Genomic DNA, 16,110 nt, shown 5'->3' on the forward strand with positions numbered 1-16,110 from the left:
CGAGGCGCCTCTCCCCGCCACCGGCCTCCTCCGACGCCGGCATCGCTTCTCCCCGCCCGGCCGGCCGGCCCCCTTGGCGGCTGGCGGTGACAGGATCCGGCCGAGGCGGGCCGGAGGGAGGCGGAGAAGGGGGGCGGCCCAGCAGGCCCGGCTCCGCCTCAGGCCTGGAGCGCGGGAAGCCTCGAAGCCGGGGGAGAGCAGGCCGCGCGGGTGAGGCCTGGAAAGGGTGTGTGTGTGTGTGTGGAATTGAGTTGGGGGGGGGGCGTCTGAGGGGCTGAGCCCCCCCATGACTTTGCTCACTTAATGGGGAAAAGTGGGTGTTTTTTTTGGGGGGGGGCAACCACAAATTTTAAACCCCCCCCTCAAAATGGGGCCTCTCAGATTCCTAATTTTTTCCTCAGAGGGAGGCGGGGAGATTTCCTTTTAGGCCCCGCCCCACAGAAGGAACTTCTCGCCCCCCCCTTTTTAAATTCCCATTCTTAGCCCCCCCCCCCATAACTTTCCGCACTTACTGGAAAAAATATGGGGGGGGGTTTCCTTAGAAGTCTTCCCTCCACGTTAGCTACTATGGGGGAGGAAATGGGACTTTTTAAAACCTTAGGTTTCTCAGAGGGAGGGGGGAGATTTCCTTTTAGGTCCCACAGAAGGAACTTTGCCCCCCCCTTTTTTTTAAATCCCCATTCTTCGGCCCCCTCAACTTTTCCCACTTACTGGAATAAAACTTTTTCGGGGTGGGGGTATCATCAGTCTTCACTCCCCATTTTTCTACTTTTTTTTAGAATGGACTTTAAACTCTTAGGTTTCGGAGGGGGGGATTTCCTTTTAGGTCCCACAGAAGGAACTTGCTCCCTCCCAAAAATCCTTATTCTTCGGCCCCCTCAACTTTTCCCACTTACTGGAATAAAACTTTTTCGGGGTGGGGGTATCATCAGTCTTCACTCCCCATTTTTCTACTTTTGGGGGGGGAAATGGGACTTTTTAAAACCCTAGGTTTCTCGGAGGGGGGGGATTTCCTTTTAGGTCCCACAGAAGGAACTTTTGTCCCCTCCTTAAAAAAAAATTCCCCATTCTTCGGCCCCTCAATCCTTTTCCCCACCTCTTTACTGAATAAAACTTTTTCGGGGTGGGGTATCATCAGTCTTCACTCCCCATTTTTCTACTTTTTTTGGGGGGGGAATGGGACTTTTTAAAACCTTAGGTTTCTCGGAGGGGGGGGATTTCCTTTTAGGTCCCACAGAAGGAACTTTGCCCCCTCCTTTTTTTTTTTTTTAAAAAAAATCCCCATTCTTCGGCCCCCTCAACTTTTCCCACTTACTGGAATAAAACTTTTTCGGGGTGGGGGTATCATCAGTCTTCACTCCCCATTTTTCTACTTTTTTTGGGGGGGGAATGGGACTTTTTAAAACCTTAGGTTTCTCGGAGGGGGGGGATTTCCTTTTAGGTCCCACAGAAGGAACTTTGCCCCCTCCTTTTTTTTAAAAAAAAAAATCCCCATTCTTCGGCCCCCTCAACTTTTCCCACTTACTGGAATAAAACTTTTTCGGGGTGGGGTATCATCAGTCTTCACTCCCCATTTTTCTACTTTTTTTGGGGGGGGAATGGGACTTTTTAAAACCTTAGGTTTCTCGGAGGGGGGGGATTTCCTTTTAGGTCCCACAGAAGGAACTTTGCCCCCTCCTTTTTTTTTTTTAAAAAAAAATCCCCATTCTTCGGCCCCCTCAACTTTTCCTTTCTAATTTTTACTGAATAAAAACTTTTTCGGGTGGGGGCATCATCAGTCTTCAATTTCATTTTTTCACTTTTTGTGTGTAAATGGCCTTTTAAAACCTTAGTTTCCTCGGGAGTGTATTCCCTTGTGGTCCCACAGAAGGAACTTGTCAGCCTCCTTTTTTTTTTTTTTTTAAAAATCCCCATTCTTCGGCCCCCTCAACTTTTCCCACTTACTGGAATAAAACTTTTTCGGGGTGGGGTATCATCAGTCTTCACTCCCCATTTTTCTACTTTTTTGGGGGGGGAAATGGGACTTTTTAAAACCTTAGGTTTCTCGGAGGGGGGGGATTTCCTTTTAGGTCCCACAGAAGGAACTTTGCCCCCTCCTTTTTTTTAAAAAAAAAAAATCCCCATTCTTCGGCCCCCTCAACTTTTCCCACTTACTGGAATAAAACTTTTTCGGGGTGGGGGTATCATCAGTCTTCACTCCCCATTTTTCTACTTTTTTTGGGGGGGGAATGGGACTTTTTAAAACCTTAGGTTTCTCGGAGGGGGGGGATTTCCTTTTAGGTCCCACAGAAGGAACTTTTGCCCTCCTTTTTTTAAAAAAAAAAATCCCCATTCTTCGGCCCCCCCCAACTTCTTCCTCCCACTCCTTACTGAAATAAAACCTTTTTCGGGTGGGGCATCATCAGTCTTCACTCCCCATTTTTCTACTTTTGGGGGGGGAAATGGGACTTTTTAAAACCTTAGGTTTCTCGGAGGGGGGGGATTTCCTTTTAGGTCCCACAGAAGGAACTTTGCCCCCTCCTTTTTTTTTTTAAAAAAAATCCCCATTCTTCGGCCCCCTCAACTTTTCCCACTTACTGGAATAAAACTTTTTCGGGGTGGGGGTATCATCAGTCTTCACTCCCCATTTTTCTACTTTTTTTGGAGGGGAAATGGGACTTTTTAAAACCTTAGGTTTCTCGGAGGGGGGGGGATTTCCTTTTAGGTCCCACAGAAGGAACTTTGCCCCCTCCTTTTTTTTTTTTTAAAAAAAATCCCCAGTTATTCTCTCGCCCTCAACTCTTTTCTCCCACTTCTACTGGAACAAAACTTTTTTCGGGTGGGGGTATCATCAGTCTTCACTCCCTATTTTTTCTACTTCTTTGAAATGGGACTTTTTAAAACCCTAGGTTTCTCGGAGGGGGGGATTTCCTTTTGAACTCCATGAACTTTGCCCCTCCCTTTTTTTTTTTTTTAAAAAAATCCCCATTCTGCCCCTCCAACTTTTCCTTAATTTACTGGAAATAAAACTTTTTTCAGGGTGGGGTATCATCAGTCTTCTTCAATTCCCCATTTTTTTCACTTTTTTTTGGGAATAAGACTTTTTAAACCCTTAGGTTTCTCGGAGGGGGGGGGAGATTTCCTTTTAGGTCCCACAGAAGGAACTTTGCCCCCTCCTTTTTTTTAAAAAAAAAAAATCCCCATTCTTCGGCCCCCTCAACTTTTCCCACTTACTGGAATAAAACTTTTTCGGGGTGGGGTATCATCAGTCTTCACTCCCCATTTTTCTAATTTTCAAAGGGGAAATCTGGACTTTTTAAAAACCTTTTAGGTTTCCTCGGAGGGGGGGGATTTCTAGGTCCCACAGAAGGAACTTCTTTGCCCCCCTCCTTTTTTTTTTTTTTTTAAAAACTTCATTCTTCTCGCCCCCCCTCAACTTTCTCCCACTTACTGGAATAAAACTTTTCGTGTATCATCAGTCTTCACTCCCATTTTTTTCTACTTTTTTGGGGGGGGGAATGGGACTTTTTAAAACCTTAGGTTTCTCGGAGGGGGGATTTCCTTTTAGGTCCCACAGAAGGAACTTTGCCCCCTCCTTTTTTTTAAAAAAAAAAATCCCCATTCTTCGGCCCCCTCACCTTTTCCCACTTACTGGAATGTTCTTCGGGTGGGGTATCATCAGTCTTCTTCACTCCCATTTTTCTACTTTTTGGGGAAGGACTTTTTAAAACCTTAGGTTTCTCGGAGGGAGATTTCCTTTAGGTCCTACATGAAGGAACCCTTTTCCCCTCCTTTTTTTTTTTTTTTTTTTTAAATCCCCATTCTTCGGCCCCCTCAACTTTTCCCACTTACTGGAATAAAACTTTTTCGGGGTGGGGTATCATCAGTCTTCACTCCCCATTTTTCTACTTTTTTTGGGGGGGGGAATGGGACTTTTTAAAACCTTAGGTTTCTCGGAGGGGGGGGATTTCCTTTTAGGTCCCACAGAAGGAACTTTGCCCCCTCCTTTTTTTTTAAAAAAAAAATCCCCATTCTTCGGCCCCCTCAACTTTTCCCACTTACTGGAATAAAACTTTTTCGGGGTGGGGTATCATCAGTCTTCACTCCCCATTTTTCTACTTTTTTTGGGGGGGGGAAATGGGACTTTTTAAAACCTTAGGTTTCTCGGAGGGGGGGGATTTCCTTTTAGGTCCCACAGAAGGAACTTTGCCCCCTCCTTTTTTTTTTTTAAAAAAAAATCCCCATTCTTCGGCCCCCTCAACTTTTCCCACTTACTGGAATAAAACTTTTTCGGGGTGGGGTATCATCAGTCTTCACTCCCCATTTTTCTACTTTTTTTGGGGGGGAAATGGGACTTTTCCTCACCTCAGCTTTCTCTGAGGAAGGGGGGAGAGTTCCTTTTATTGCCTATGGAGCTAGGTTTTTCTTAAACATTTTGTATGTGTTTTAACTTTGTGTTGCAAGCATTTTGAACTTTTTAAACAACTTTCCCTTTTAAAAATAGTTTTAATGTGCAAATCGGTCCTGAGCTTTAAAATGTTTTTGTGTGTTTTGTTAATATTGCTTTGCAGGAGGAACGGAGGCTAACAAATATTCTAAATTTATATGTTGTGCACCGCCTCCGGAGCCCCTCGGGGATAGGGCGGTATAAAAGTTTAAAGAATAAATAATAATAATAAATTATGGCGATAAGTAAGTGGCACAGTGTTAGAGTGTTGGACTTGGAGGGACTTTCAGTTGTGCACCTGAAAGAAAATGGCATTTGTAAATTGGTCCTAAGCAGTTATATAGTAGTTAGGATGTTTGGTTAGGAGACCCAGACTGGCATCCCCGCTCTTCCATGGAAATTTGATGGGTGATCCTGGGCCAATTGCACACTCTTCCGCCTAACAAACCTCAAAGGTTTGTTATGAGGATACAATGGAGGGAAGGAGAAAGAGGTGAGGTTCTTTTGAGCCCACATTAGTGGGGTATAAGTGAAGTAAAATCAATTAAAAAGTAAAATGTTTGTGACGCAAGCCCGTCTGTCCAAGAAAAAGAAGAAGAGTTTAGATTTATATCCCATCTTTCTCTCCTGCAAGGAGACTCAAGGTGGCTTACAGCTCCTTTCCCTTCCTCTCCTACAACATACACCTTGTGAGGTAGGTGGGCTGAGAGAGTTCTGAGAGAATTGTGACTAGCCCAAGGTAACCCAGCAGAAATGTAGGAGTGTGGAAACACATCTGGTTCACAGATAAGCCTCTGCTACTCAGGTAAAGGAGTGGGGAATCAAACCTGGTTCTCCAGATTAGAATCTACCTGCTCTTAACCACTGCAGCATGCTATTGCAAATCTGTTATGGTTTAAAATATGCCACTTTTCCTGCTGGGGACATGCCTTGTAGTTATTTTGCAATTCAAGGTTTAGCTTGGGGTTTTTTGGTCAACCTGAGCTTGCTTGGTAATTTCACTTTCTTTTTTAACCATAGCTAAGGAAAAATGCCTTTGTCCCAAAAGCCAATGAGGTACGGCCATACGGAAGGCCACACAGATGTCTGCTTCGATGACACTGGAAGGTAAGTGACCAAATACTGCAACACAAATTTGCTCAACACAAATCCTTTGAAAGAGAAGAGGCATATGTGATAGAAAGGCATTGTTGACGCTGGCCTTCCACGGCTTCTGTGATTGGGGGAGATAGAAAAAGTGCAGAGAAGGGCAATGAGGATGATTGAGAGACTGGAGCACCTTCCTTATGAGGAGAGGCTGCAGCGTTTGGGACTCTTTAGTTTGGAGAGGAGACGTCTGAGGGGGATATGATCGAAGTCTATAAAATTATGCATGGGGTAGAAAATGTTGACAGAGAGACATTTTTCTCTCTTTCTCACAATACTAGAACCAGGGGGCATCCATTGAAAATGCTGGGGGGAAGAATTAGGACTAATAAAAGGAAACACTTCTTCATGCAACGTGTGATTGCTGTTTGGAATATGCTGCCACAGGAGGTGGTGATGGCCACTAACCTGGATAACTTTAAAAGGGGCTTGGACAGATTTATGGAGGAGAAGTCGATCTATGGCTACCAATCTTGATCCTCTTTGATCTGAGATTGCGAATGCCTTAACAGTCCAGGTGCTCGGGAGCAACAGCCGCAGCAGGCCATTGCTTTCACATTCTGCATGTGAGCTCCCAATGGCACCTGGTGGGCCACTGCGAGTAGCAGAGAGCTGGACTAGATGGACTCTGGTCTGCTCCAGCTGGCTTGTTCTTAAGAGACTCCAGCACCCTCCGAGGTAGTGCATTACACTGTCAAAAAGCCCTCACTTCCAGGAAGTTTTTCCTGATGTTTAGGTGGAATCTCTTTTCCTTCACTTTGAACCCATAACTCCTGATCCTAGTCTCTGGAGCAGCAGAAAACAAGCTTGCTCCCTCACCCGCATGACATCCCTTCATCTCTTGACTTGAAAACAAGACATGACATCTCTTGACTTGAAAACCCTACTACGAGGTCACCATAAGTCAGCAGTGACTTGACAGTAGTTTTGTTTTTTGGTGCATTATTGAGGGCAGGCTACAAGTTGACCTGTAAAATAAGATGAACTGTAAGCTGCAGTATAAAAATAAAACGGCAAAACGAACACCGTAAACAGCTGCGGTTAAAATTATACCCTGGCATGAGAGATGCCAGGTCACAGGCTGGCATCCTGAGAGCTGTGGGGGCAGGGCAAGGGGCATGAAGTTGCATGATGTGTTGATCTCTTGTGTGGGCAGAGACCTGGAGGTGATGTCATTGCATCGACTGATACTACGGTGCTACCATAGAGTTTTCAGAGTGTCAGCTGACGCAATGACGTGTTGAGGTTTTCCACTGGGTGTGGCGTTAATGCTTTGCCAGCATCCTTTCGCACCCTCCCCCTGGCTGTTCTCTATGCTGGGGATAATTAGGAAAGGAGTTGATAATAAAACTGCAAAGATTGTCATGCCCTTATATAAAGCAGTGGTGCGACCGCACTTGGAGTACTGTGTTCAGTTCTGGTCGCCATATCTCAAAAAGGATATCGAAGAGATAGAAAAAGTGCAGAGAAGGGCAACAAGGATGATTGAGGGACTGGAGCACCTTCCTTATGAGGAGAGGCTGCAGCGTTTGGGACTCTTTAGTTTGGAGAGGAGACGTCTGAGGGGGGATAAGGATGAAGTCTATAAAATGATGCATGGGGTAGAAAATGTTGACAGAGAGACATTTTTCTCTCTTTCTCACAATACTAGAACCAGGGGGCATCCATTGAAAATGCAGGGGGGAAGAATTGGGACTAATAAAAGGAAACACTTCTTCACGCAACGTGTGATTGGTGTTTGGAATATGCTGCCACAGGAGGTGGTGATGGCCACTAACCTGGATAGCTTGAAAAGGGGCTTGGACAGATTTATGGAGGAGAAGTCGATCTGTGGCTCCCAATCTTGATCCTCCTTGATCTGAGGTAGCAAATGCCTTAGCAGACCAGGTGCTCGGGAGCAACAGCCGCAGAAGGCCCTTGCTTTCACATCCTGCACGTGAGCTCCCAAAGGCACCTGGTGGGCCACTGCGAGTAGCAGAGTGCTGGACTAGATGGACTCTGGTCTGATCCAGCTGGCTTGTTCTTATGTTCTTATGTTCTCCTGCTGCCCAGAGCCAGAGGCAGTAGGAGAACCCAGCTGGTACAAGAATGCCCACCAGAAGCGGGCAAAATGGCATGCCCATGTGAGACTCAATATCTATCACAACCTCAAAGCATATGAGAAAACAGTCAGCTTTGGAGGAGATGGTTTATTTAGCCCCGAGCCGGAAAAGAACTGGCTTGACTGATTTGCACAGTTGCGTCTGAGCCAAATGGAAGCTCCTGCTGGGGGTGACTTCCTTCTGTGCCAGGTGGAGCAATGAAAAGCTTCAGATGGAAGGCAGACAAGCAAGTTTGGCCCACACACGGGGGCCACGAGAGCCAAATAAAGAGCTCGCTAGCAAGGTGTCCTCCCTTTTTCAAAGCGATGCAGCCAAGTCCTGCAAAAATAGATTTCGTTTGTGGCAAAGTCGCTTCCTCAGTTGCTGGTGTGGGTGGCAACAGCTGCAATATACAGGCCAACTTCCTGTTGTCCGATGGATACAATTCAGGATTCTGCTGTTGATCCAAAAAGTTCTCAGAAGGACTGTTTTCACATAAGAGAATTGGCTCTTTATGCGTGGTTGTGATCTCCTTGATCTACAAGTTGGAGTTTGAGGTAATCAGCTGTATGTCTATTGTGGATCACTAAACTATGGAAGAGGAGGTGGTGATGGCCACTAACCTGGATAGCTTTAAAAGGGGCTTGGACAGATTTATGGAGGAGAAGTCGATTTATGGCTACCAATCTTGATCCTCTTTGATCTGATATTGCAAATGCCTTAACAGACCAGGTGATCGGGAGCAACAGCCGCAGAAGGCCATTGCTTTCACATCCTGCATGTGAGCTCCCAATGGCACCTGGTGGGCTGCTGCGAGTAGCAGAGAGCTGGACTAGATGGACTTTGGTCTGATCCAGCTGGCTTGTTCTTATGTTCTTTAGAAGTTTAGTGGCGGTGGTTCTCTCAGGGACTTGCCAGAGTCCAGCATCTTTATTTAAAACATGTCTGTGCCATCTTTCCACCCTGTTTCACTAACCATTAAACAAAACATTAAAACACTTAACACATTAAAAAGCACTTAAAATTCAAATTGACACTTGACAACACTGCATGCGAAAGGGATCTGGGAGTCCTTGTAGAGTAGACCATATACTAAACATGAGTCAGCAGTGTGATGCGGTGACCAAGAAAGCCAATGCGATTCTAGGCTGTATCAATAGGAATATAGTGTCAAGATCGAGGGATGTAATTGTAGCTCTCTATTCTGCATTGGTTAGACCTAACCTGGAATATTGTGTACAGTTCTGGGCACCACAGTTCAAGAAGGATATTGACAAGCTGGAACGGGTCCAGAGGAGGGCAACAAAAATGGTCAGAGGTCTGAAGTCCATGCCCTGCGAGGAGAGACTTGGGGAGCTGGGGATGTTTAGTCTGGAGAAGCGAAGGTTAAGGGGGGACATGATTGCTATGTTTAAATATTTGAAGGGATGTCATGTCAAAGAGGGAGCAAGCTTGTTTTCTTCTGCCTCAGAGATGAAGACACGGAGTAATGGGTTCAAGGTTCAGGAAAAGAGATTCCACCTAAACATTAGGAAGAACTTCTTGATTGTTAGGGTTGGAGAGTGTTGGAGTGGAGTTCTTTAAAGAGAGGCTGAATGATCATCTGTCAGGAGTGCTTTGATCGTGTGTTCCTGCATTGCAGGGAATTCGACTTGATCGCTGTTGTGGTCTCTTCCAACTCTGATTATATGAAATAAAATCTTTAAATCAATTAAATAAAACTTAACATGAACGCATAAAAACTAGACCCACTGGTGGAAGACAACGAAATGAATCTCCCTGGTGAGGGAGTTCCAAAGTTTTGGTAGTAGAGAAGCCAATGTAGAACAAGACTGGGTCAACACGGTCCCTATGACTCATTCCAGTCAGCGTTCTGGTTGCAGCCTTTGTATCAGCTGTGGTTTGTGCACAGTCTTCAAGGGCAGCCCCATGTAGAGTACGTTGGGGTACTCTAGATACCACCAGGGCTTGCATGACAGTGGCCAGCTCTTTCCCGTCCAGGAAAGGCCACAGCTTGGCTCAACTAGCTCAGTGATGGCGAACCTTTTTGGGACTGAGTGCCCAAATTGCAACCCAAACCCCACTTATTTATCGCAAAGTGCCAACCCGACAATGTAGCCTGAATGCTGAAGTTTTAGTTTAGAAAAAACCGGTTGGCTCCCTCTTCCTCCGCCCCACCTCCTCGAGCAGGGGATAGCCTGCTCTAGCCTCCAGCAATTCCCATGTGCACTGCTCTGTGCCTCTCTAGCATCTCTGCCTCCTCTGCGCCCCCCCCCCCAAGGCAGCAGCCACCCGGAGCACAGGCACCAGGCCCGCCAGCTGAGTCCTCCCTGATCACCGCGGTGCGCGCACGTTGTGCTCAGTGGCCCAGGCCAGCCTAGATGTGAGTGTGTGTGTGTGTGTGGGGGGGGTGATTTTCCGCCCCCCACATGATGAACTCTGTATGCGCGTGCCCACAGAGAGGGCTCCGAGTGCCACCTCTGGCACCTGTGCCATAGGTTCGCCATCACTGAACTAGCTGAAGCTGGAGAAAACTGCAACAGGAGACCCGGAACCAACAGTACAACCAGTCTACAAACCTGCTTCTTTAGGGGCAATCTCTCCATTTCTTGACCAGATCTTTTCCCCACCAGCTGCACCTAGCAGATCATAGCTTCCTGCTATGTGAGTGACTTTCCCCGAGGATCTTTATGTCTGTCTTCTTTGCCACCACTTCTTTCCCTGGGAGTGAATGATTTCTGCTTCTGAACTGGCAGGCTGTGGTTTGTGCTCTCCCTGCGAATGAGGTTTCCAAACCAAGCTGCTTTTTGCAATCATGACTTATAAGAAAAGTTTCAATTCAGATGCGAAGGCCAGTTACGGTTTGCTGGAATACTTCCAGCGATCATTTCCTGTCCCTTCCAGTAAGGAGATTTGGGCAGCGGCCATCCATTCCCAGGACTTTTTCTGTGCTTGCGCAGAGATTGTGGAATGGAGTTTGGAGGTTGATGCATGTGATTTCATACTGGAAACAGCCTTGATGCTGCGTTGGAAAGGCAGTCTAAAATATTTAATAAATAAATTCATTAGTTATTTTGGGGGTGGGGGGAGGGGCAGAGCACAGATTCTGCTAGATCAGGGGTGGTCAATTATTTTTTCCATGGGGCCGCATAAGAAACAGAAAATATTGTGGAGGACCGGGCCCTCCTCCCGTCCAGAGGGGGCGTGCTCAGGTCAGCCCTTCCCGCTCCTTGCCCTTAGGCGGCAGTTCGCATAGCAACAGTCACTCGGTCTCGCCACCCTCCCCACCTTTTCCTCTCACAGCGCTTGCGCAATGTGGTGGGGCTCCGAGGGTGGGGAGAGAACTACAGCTTTTTAAAACTCTCTCGCGATCCTCCCCGTCTGTTCCTGACACCGCGCCTGCATAAGAAGGCGGGGCTCTCAAGAGGGGGAAGTGCGCACGTGCGCGTGAATGACCAAGAGAGGCTTTTTTTAATAATCGCAGTCTCGCGCTGCTTCTCCCGGCCGCCATTTTGACAATGGGTTCTTCTAAAGCAGGGGCCAGTCAGGGTCATCCGGCGGGCCGGATGTGGCCCGCGGGCCGTATAATGCCCAGGTCTGTGCTAGATCATTCATGGGTTGCTGCCATGTTTAACGGAACGGTTATTTACCCTAATGAAAACTTAATTAATGTGAACTGGAACAGTTTGGGTCTAGTTTCATAAGTGCAATGTCTAATGACGATTTTGTTTGGTTTTGGTAGCTGCATCGTGACTTGTGGCAGTGATGGAGACGTCAGGATATGGGAAAGTCTGGATGACGATGACCCCAAGTCCATTAACGTGGGAGAAAAGGCTTATTCGTTTGCTCTGAAGGTACTATTGTTTTCTCATGAACGGTGTTGTGGAGACTACAGACATACCTTGGCTCTTCTATTACAATTGTAGTACTTGTTGCTAAAAGTAGATATGTACCGCAGAGGTCTGCGTGTTAGACAAGTTACTTTCAAGGACTCATTGATGGCTGATGGACTGTATTTTCCAAGCCACTTACCGATCAAGTGGAAAATTCACTTTATTGTGTTTCTAATCTGCCATCCATCCCAATGAGAAAGGCAGACAGAAATGAAATTATTATTATTCTATAATGGTTCAACTGTGACTAGGTTCATCTTCTTAGATCTTGGAAACTAAGCAGGGTCAACCTATGATATGGCAACCAAGAAAGCCACTGCAATTCTGGGATTCATCAATAAGAGTGTAGTGTTTAGACCGAGGGAAGTAATTGTAGCCCTCTACTCTGCATTGGTCAGACCACACCGAGAGTACTGTGTGCAGTTCTGGGCACCGCAATTCAGGAAGTATATTGACAAGCTGGAACGTGTCCAGAGGAGGGCAACCAAAACGGTAAAAGGTCTGGAATCCATGCCTTACAAAGAGAGGCTTAGGGAACTGGGGATGTTTAGTCTGGAGAAGTGAAGCTCGGGGGAGGGGGGGCATGATAGCTAAGTTTAAATATTGAAGGGATATCATGTCGAAGAAAGAGCAAGCTTGTTTACTGCTGCCTCAGAGTCTAGGACCAGGAGTAATGGATTCAAGGTGCAGAAAAAGAGATTCCACGTAAACATTAGGAAGGACTTCCTGACTGACAGGGCTGTTCATCAGTGGAATTCACTGCCTGTTAGAGTGGTGGAGTCTCTGTCTTTGGGGGGGAGGGGGGCGTTAAACAGAGGCTGAATGAACATATGTCGGAAGTGCTTGGATTGTGTGTTTCTTCATTGCAGGGGGTTGGACTTGATGGACCTTGGGGTCTCTTCCAACTCTATGATTCTGTGAACCTTGCTACTGGGGTTACTATGCAGAGACAGCCAATGGCAAGCCGCCTCTGCTCATCTTGTACTTTTTGAAATCCCTGTGGGCCAGAGATAGCTCATGAGTTGGTTGTGACTTGGTGACGGCCAGTTACTATTAGAGCAGTTCAATAGTTTTTAGTGTTGTGATGCTGCTGCAGCATAAGCTAGTACTGTGGTGGCGAACCTTTGGCACTCCAGATGTTATGGACTACAATTCCCATCAGCCCCTTCCAGCATGGCCAATTGGCCATGCTAGCAGGGGCTGATGGGAATTGTAGTCCATAACATCTAGAGTGCCAAAGGTTCACCACCACTGAGCTAGTATCTCAGCCTTTAAACCTGAGTGGATTGTTTATCTTAGCATCTTTATGTCTTTTAACTGACTCTTTGCTTCTGGGCTGAGTGGAAAAGCAGTATTGCAGCACTCGCTTTAAAAAAAATAGGCATTGGCAGCTCTTTTCTGCAAAAGAATACTTGCAGTGGGTTAAAATGTTGTCGTCTGATTCATGCTGTGGTTTCTTCAGACCTTGACACAATGTTCTTGTCAGCAAACAATGTCTTCCAAGTTAAAACTGGAGTTTTTCATGAGGGCATTTATCGGTAAAGGCTGGACTCCATCTGCCCTCTAGCGGCTGTGGCCAGTTAAGACAAACTTAATGGGAGTGTTTCTAAAGAAAAGTACCTCCTAAATCAGTCGCATTCCCTCTGAGGGTCAGAGGCCTGAATTCCCAATTGGTGGTGGTGCAAAGGGCTGTTAAGTTACAGCCCGCTTTCAGCAACCCTGCAGGTTTCTCGAGGCAAGAGACATTTGGAGGTGGTTTGCCGTTGCCTGCCTCTGTGTAGCTACCCTGGGCTTCCTTGGTGGTCTGACATCCAAGTGCTAACCAGGACCAAATTGGGGAACTGTGGCTGTAATCGCTAGACCTAGGTGGTACGCGCTAAGAGAACTTTGTGACTTCTGGGCTTTCACTCAGGAGTGTCTCATTGCTGACCCAAATGTGTTACTGTTCACCTGATTCTATGATTCTAAGGTTTTTGTGTCAAACTTTAAAGCCCTGAGCAGTCTGGGGCCCTCTTAGATACGGGACCAGATCTTTCAATGCCACCTCCGGAGGGCATTGCGCTCTTCAGGAAGCAACATCGTGGAAGTCCCTGGTCCAAGGAATGTCCAGCTAGCCTCAACCAGGGCCAGGGTGTTTTTGGCCTTGGATCCAGCCTGGAAGTTCCACAGGCCCTTCATGGCAGAGGTGTTCCCCAGGATCTGTGGTGTAGTGGAGAGCCAGCATGGAGTGGTGGTTAAGAGCAGGTGCACTCTAACCTGGAGAACCAGGTTTGATCCCCACTCCTCCACCTGAGTGGCAGAGGCTTATCTGGTGAACCAGGTTAGCTTGTGCGCTCCAACACATGCCAGCTGGGTGACCTTGGGCTAGTCACAGTTCTCTCCAAACTCTCTCAGCCCCACCTACCTCACAGGGTGTTTGTTGGGTGGGGGGGGAGGGAAAGGAGATTGTAAGCCCCCTTGAGTCTCCTTACAGGAGAGAAAGGGGGTGATATAAAACCAACTCCTCCTCCTCCTTCTTCATCATCATATTAGCTTGACTGGTCTCCCCTTCCCCTTCCCCTCCTTCTCTTTTTCATTTTCCCTTCCCCCTCTGCTTTTCTCGTCCTCCTGCTTTTTTTACTGAATGGATCAGAGTAGGATTTTAGCTGGTTCTTACTATATTTTTGTCATCTGCCATTGGAGAGCGTAACGGTGCCAAAGTTTATAAATGATTGCTAAGATGTGGATTTTAATTATATTAGGCATGGATTTTTATCATTTTGTATGTTGGTTTTGTGTAAGCTGCCAGGGCCCAGCCTTGGCTGGAGTAGGGTGGGATATAAACCTAAATAAAGTAACGTAAAAGTAAATGATGTTGCATCCTGGTACTGGTGTTCAGAGATTGACTGCCTCCGAGTGTGTGTCAACATGGCCACACAGCCCAGAAAACCCACAACAGCCAGTGAAGTCTGGCTGTGAAGGCCTTTGACAATGCATTGAATAAGTATTCCTTTTTCCTGCAGAACGGAAGGTTGATTACTGCCGTGTCTAACAACGTTGTTCAGGCTCACACGTTCCCGGAGGGCGTTCCAGACGGTATCCTGACTCGCTTCACTATGAATGCCAATCACGTGGCTTTCAATGCTGATGGGAGCAAAGTCGCTGCAGGATCCAGGTAGTTTGACCCAGGGGTGTAAGGGGGGGGGAGTACATAAATATTGTGCCTTTCGAATTTTAGATTCTGGTGTACTTTTTGGTTGGAAATTGTGATGGGGGTGGGGAATTTTTCAGATTTTCTCTCTGATCCTAGATTTTTTCCCATGGGAAATTTTCTCCTCCCCCCCCCATGTGTAAATAGAGAAAGGGGTGTTGGGAGGAGGATCTGTTATACTGCAACCCATTTAAATAGAGAAAGGGGAGAGGGAGGGGGATCTGTTCTACTGCAACCCATTTATTGTGGTGTAGTGGTTTGAGAGTCAGACTAACATCTAGGAGACTTGGGTTCGAATCCCTTCTCTGTCACGGAAGCTTTCTGGGTGATCTTGGGCCAGTCACACATTCTCAGGCAAACCTGCTTTACAGGGTTGTTGTGTGGATAACAAGGAAGAGCGGAGAATGATGTAAACTGCTTTGAGTCCTCATGGGGGGGAAATCTGAAACGTAAAGGAAGTAAACTAAATAAAAATCACATCAGGTGGGCTAAATGTCAGATATGACATGCAGGCAGAGCTGAGTGCTTCGTCATGATCCAGACTTCTGTGTGGTGTATTTGCCTTCTTTTGCTAATGCTATTTGGATTTTGCTCACGTTGTTTAAATATGAATTGGGAATTTTTTGACATTTCCAAGGCAACAAACATTGCTGGGTCTGAGCATTCTTTAAATATGGGGCAAACCGTGGAATTCACTGCCTCGGAGAGTGGTGGAGTTTCCTTCTGTGGAGGTTTTTAAAGAGGGGCTGAATGAACATATGCTGGGAGTGCTTTTATTGTGTGTTCCTTCATGGCAGGGGGTTGGACTTGATGGCCCTTGGGGTCTCTTCCAACCCTATGATTCTATGAAACATAAACTGGAAAAAGCTTGCATCCTGTTTTGTGCGATAGTGCTAAACTTTGGGGAGAATGTGGAGAGTCTACAGGTCTCCAAAGAGCCCCTTGGGAAATGTATAAGTGCACCTATTTGCTGGCCTCCAGATGTGTTGAAGCAGATATAACCGGGCAGCTTTCTCACTTTCTTTTTAGCACTTTATTGAGTGTCAAAAGGCAGGCTTGGGACTGGCTGGCTGGCAACAGTGGCCTTTACTGCTAATCTTTCAGCCGCTGCTCTTCTTGCTGCTTGGTTCCAACTGGTAGAGTTCCTAATTTAACTTTAAATTGCATTGGTTTGTTGTAAGCTGCTTTGAACGCCCGCCAAGTGCTAGAAAAACAAATTTTAAAAATGTATATGCTTCTGCTTTAGGGGCCCAAAGCAACTTTGCACGTGGTTCCCCCTTCTCCGCTTAATATCACAATAACCTTCTGAGGGTAGGTTGGGCTGAGAGTTTTTGGTGGGCTTAGGGTCGCCTGGCAGGCTGAGGAAGGGATTCG

The 16,110-nt window shown here is 46.6% G+C and overlaps 1 protein-coding gene across 1 annotated transcript in view; it reads left to right on the forward strand.

Moving 5' to 3' along the window:
* Positions 1 to 88: 88 nt before the first annotated feature.
* The window catches only part of WDHD1 (WD repeat and HMG-box DNA binding protein 1), a 70,912-nt gene continuing 54,890 nt past the window's right edge, over positions 89 to 16,110 (forward strand). Inside the window, 4 exon segments of the mRNA XM_048485986.1 lie at positions 89 to 210; positions 5,447 to 5,533; positions 11,396 to 11,507; positions 14,549 to 14,700. Coding sequence (XP_048341943.1) covers positions 5,457 to 5,533; positions 11,396 to 11,507; positions 14,549 to 14,700 — 341 coding nt within the window. The 5' untranslated portion in view covers positions 89 to 210; positions 5,447 to 5,456.

The sequence above is a fragment of the Sphaerodactylus townsendi genome, linkage group LG02, assembly GCF_021028975.2.
Source record: "Sphaerodactylus townsendi isolate TG3544 linkage group LG02, MPM_Stown_v2.3, whole genome shotgun sequence".
In the NCBI taxonomy this organism is placed as follows: domain Eukaryota; kingdom Metazoa; phylum Chordata; class Lepidosauria; order Squamata; family Sphaerodactylidae; genus Sphaerodactylus; species Sphaerodactylus townsendi.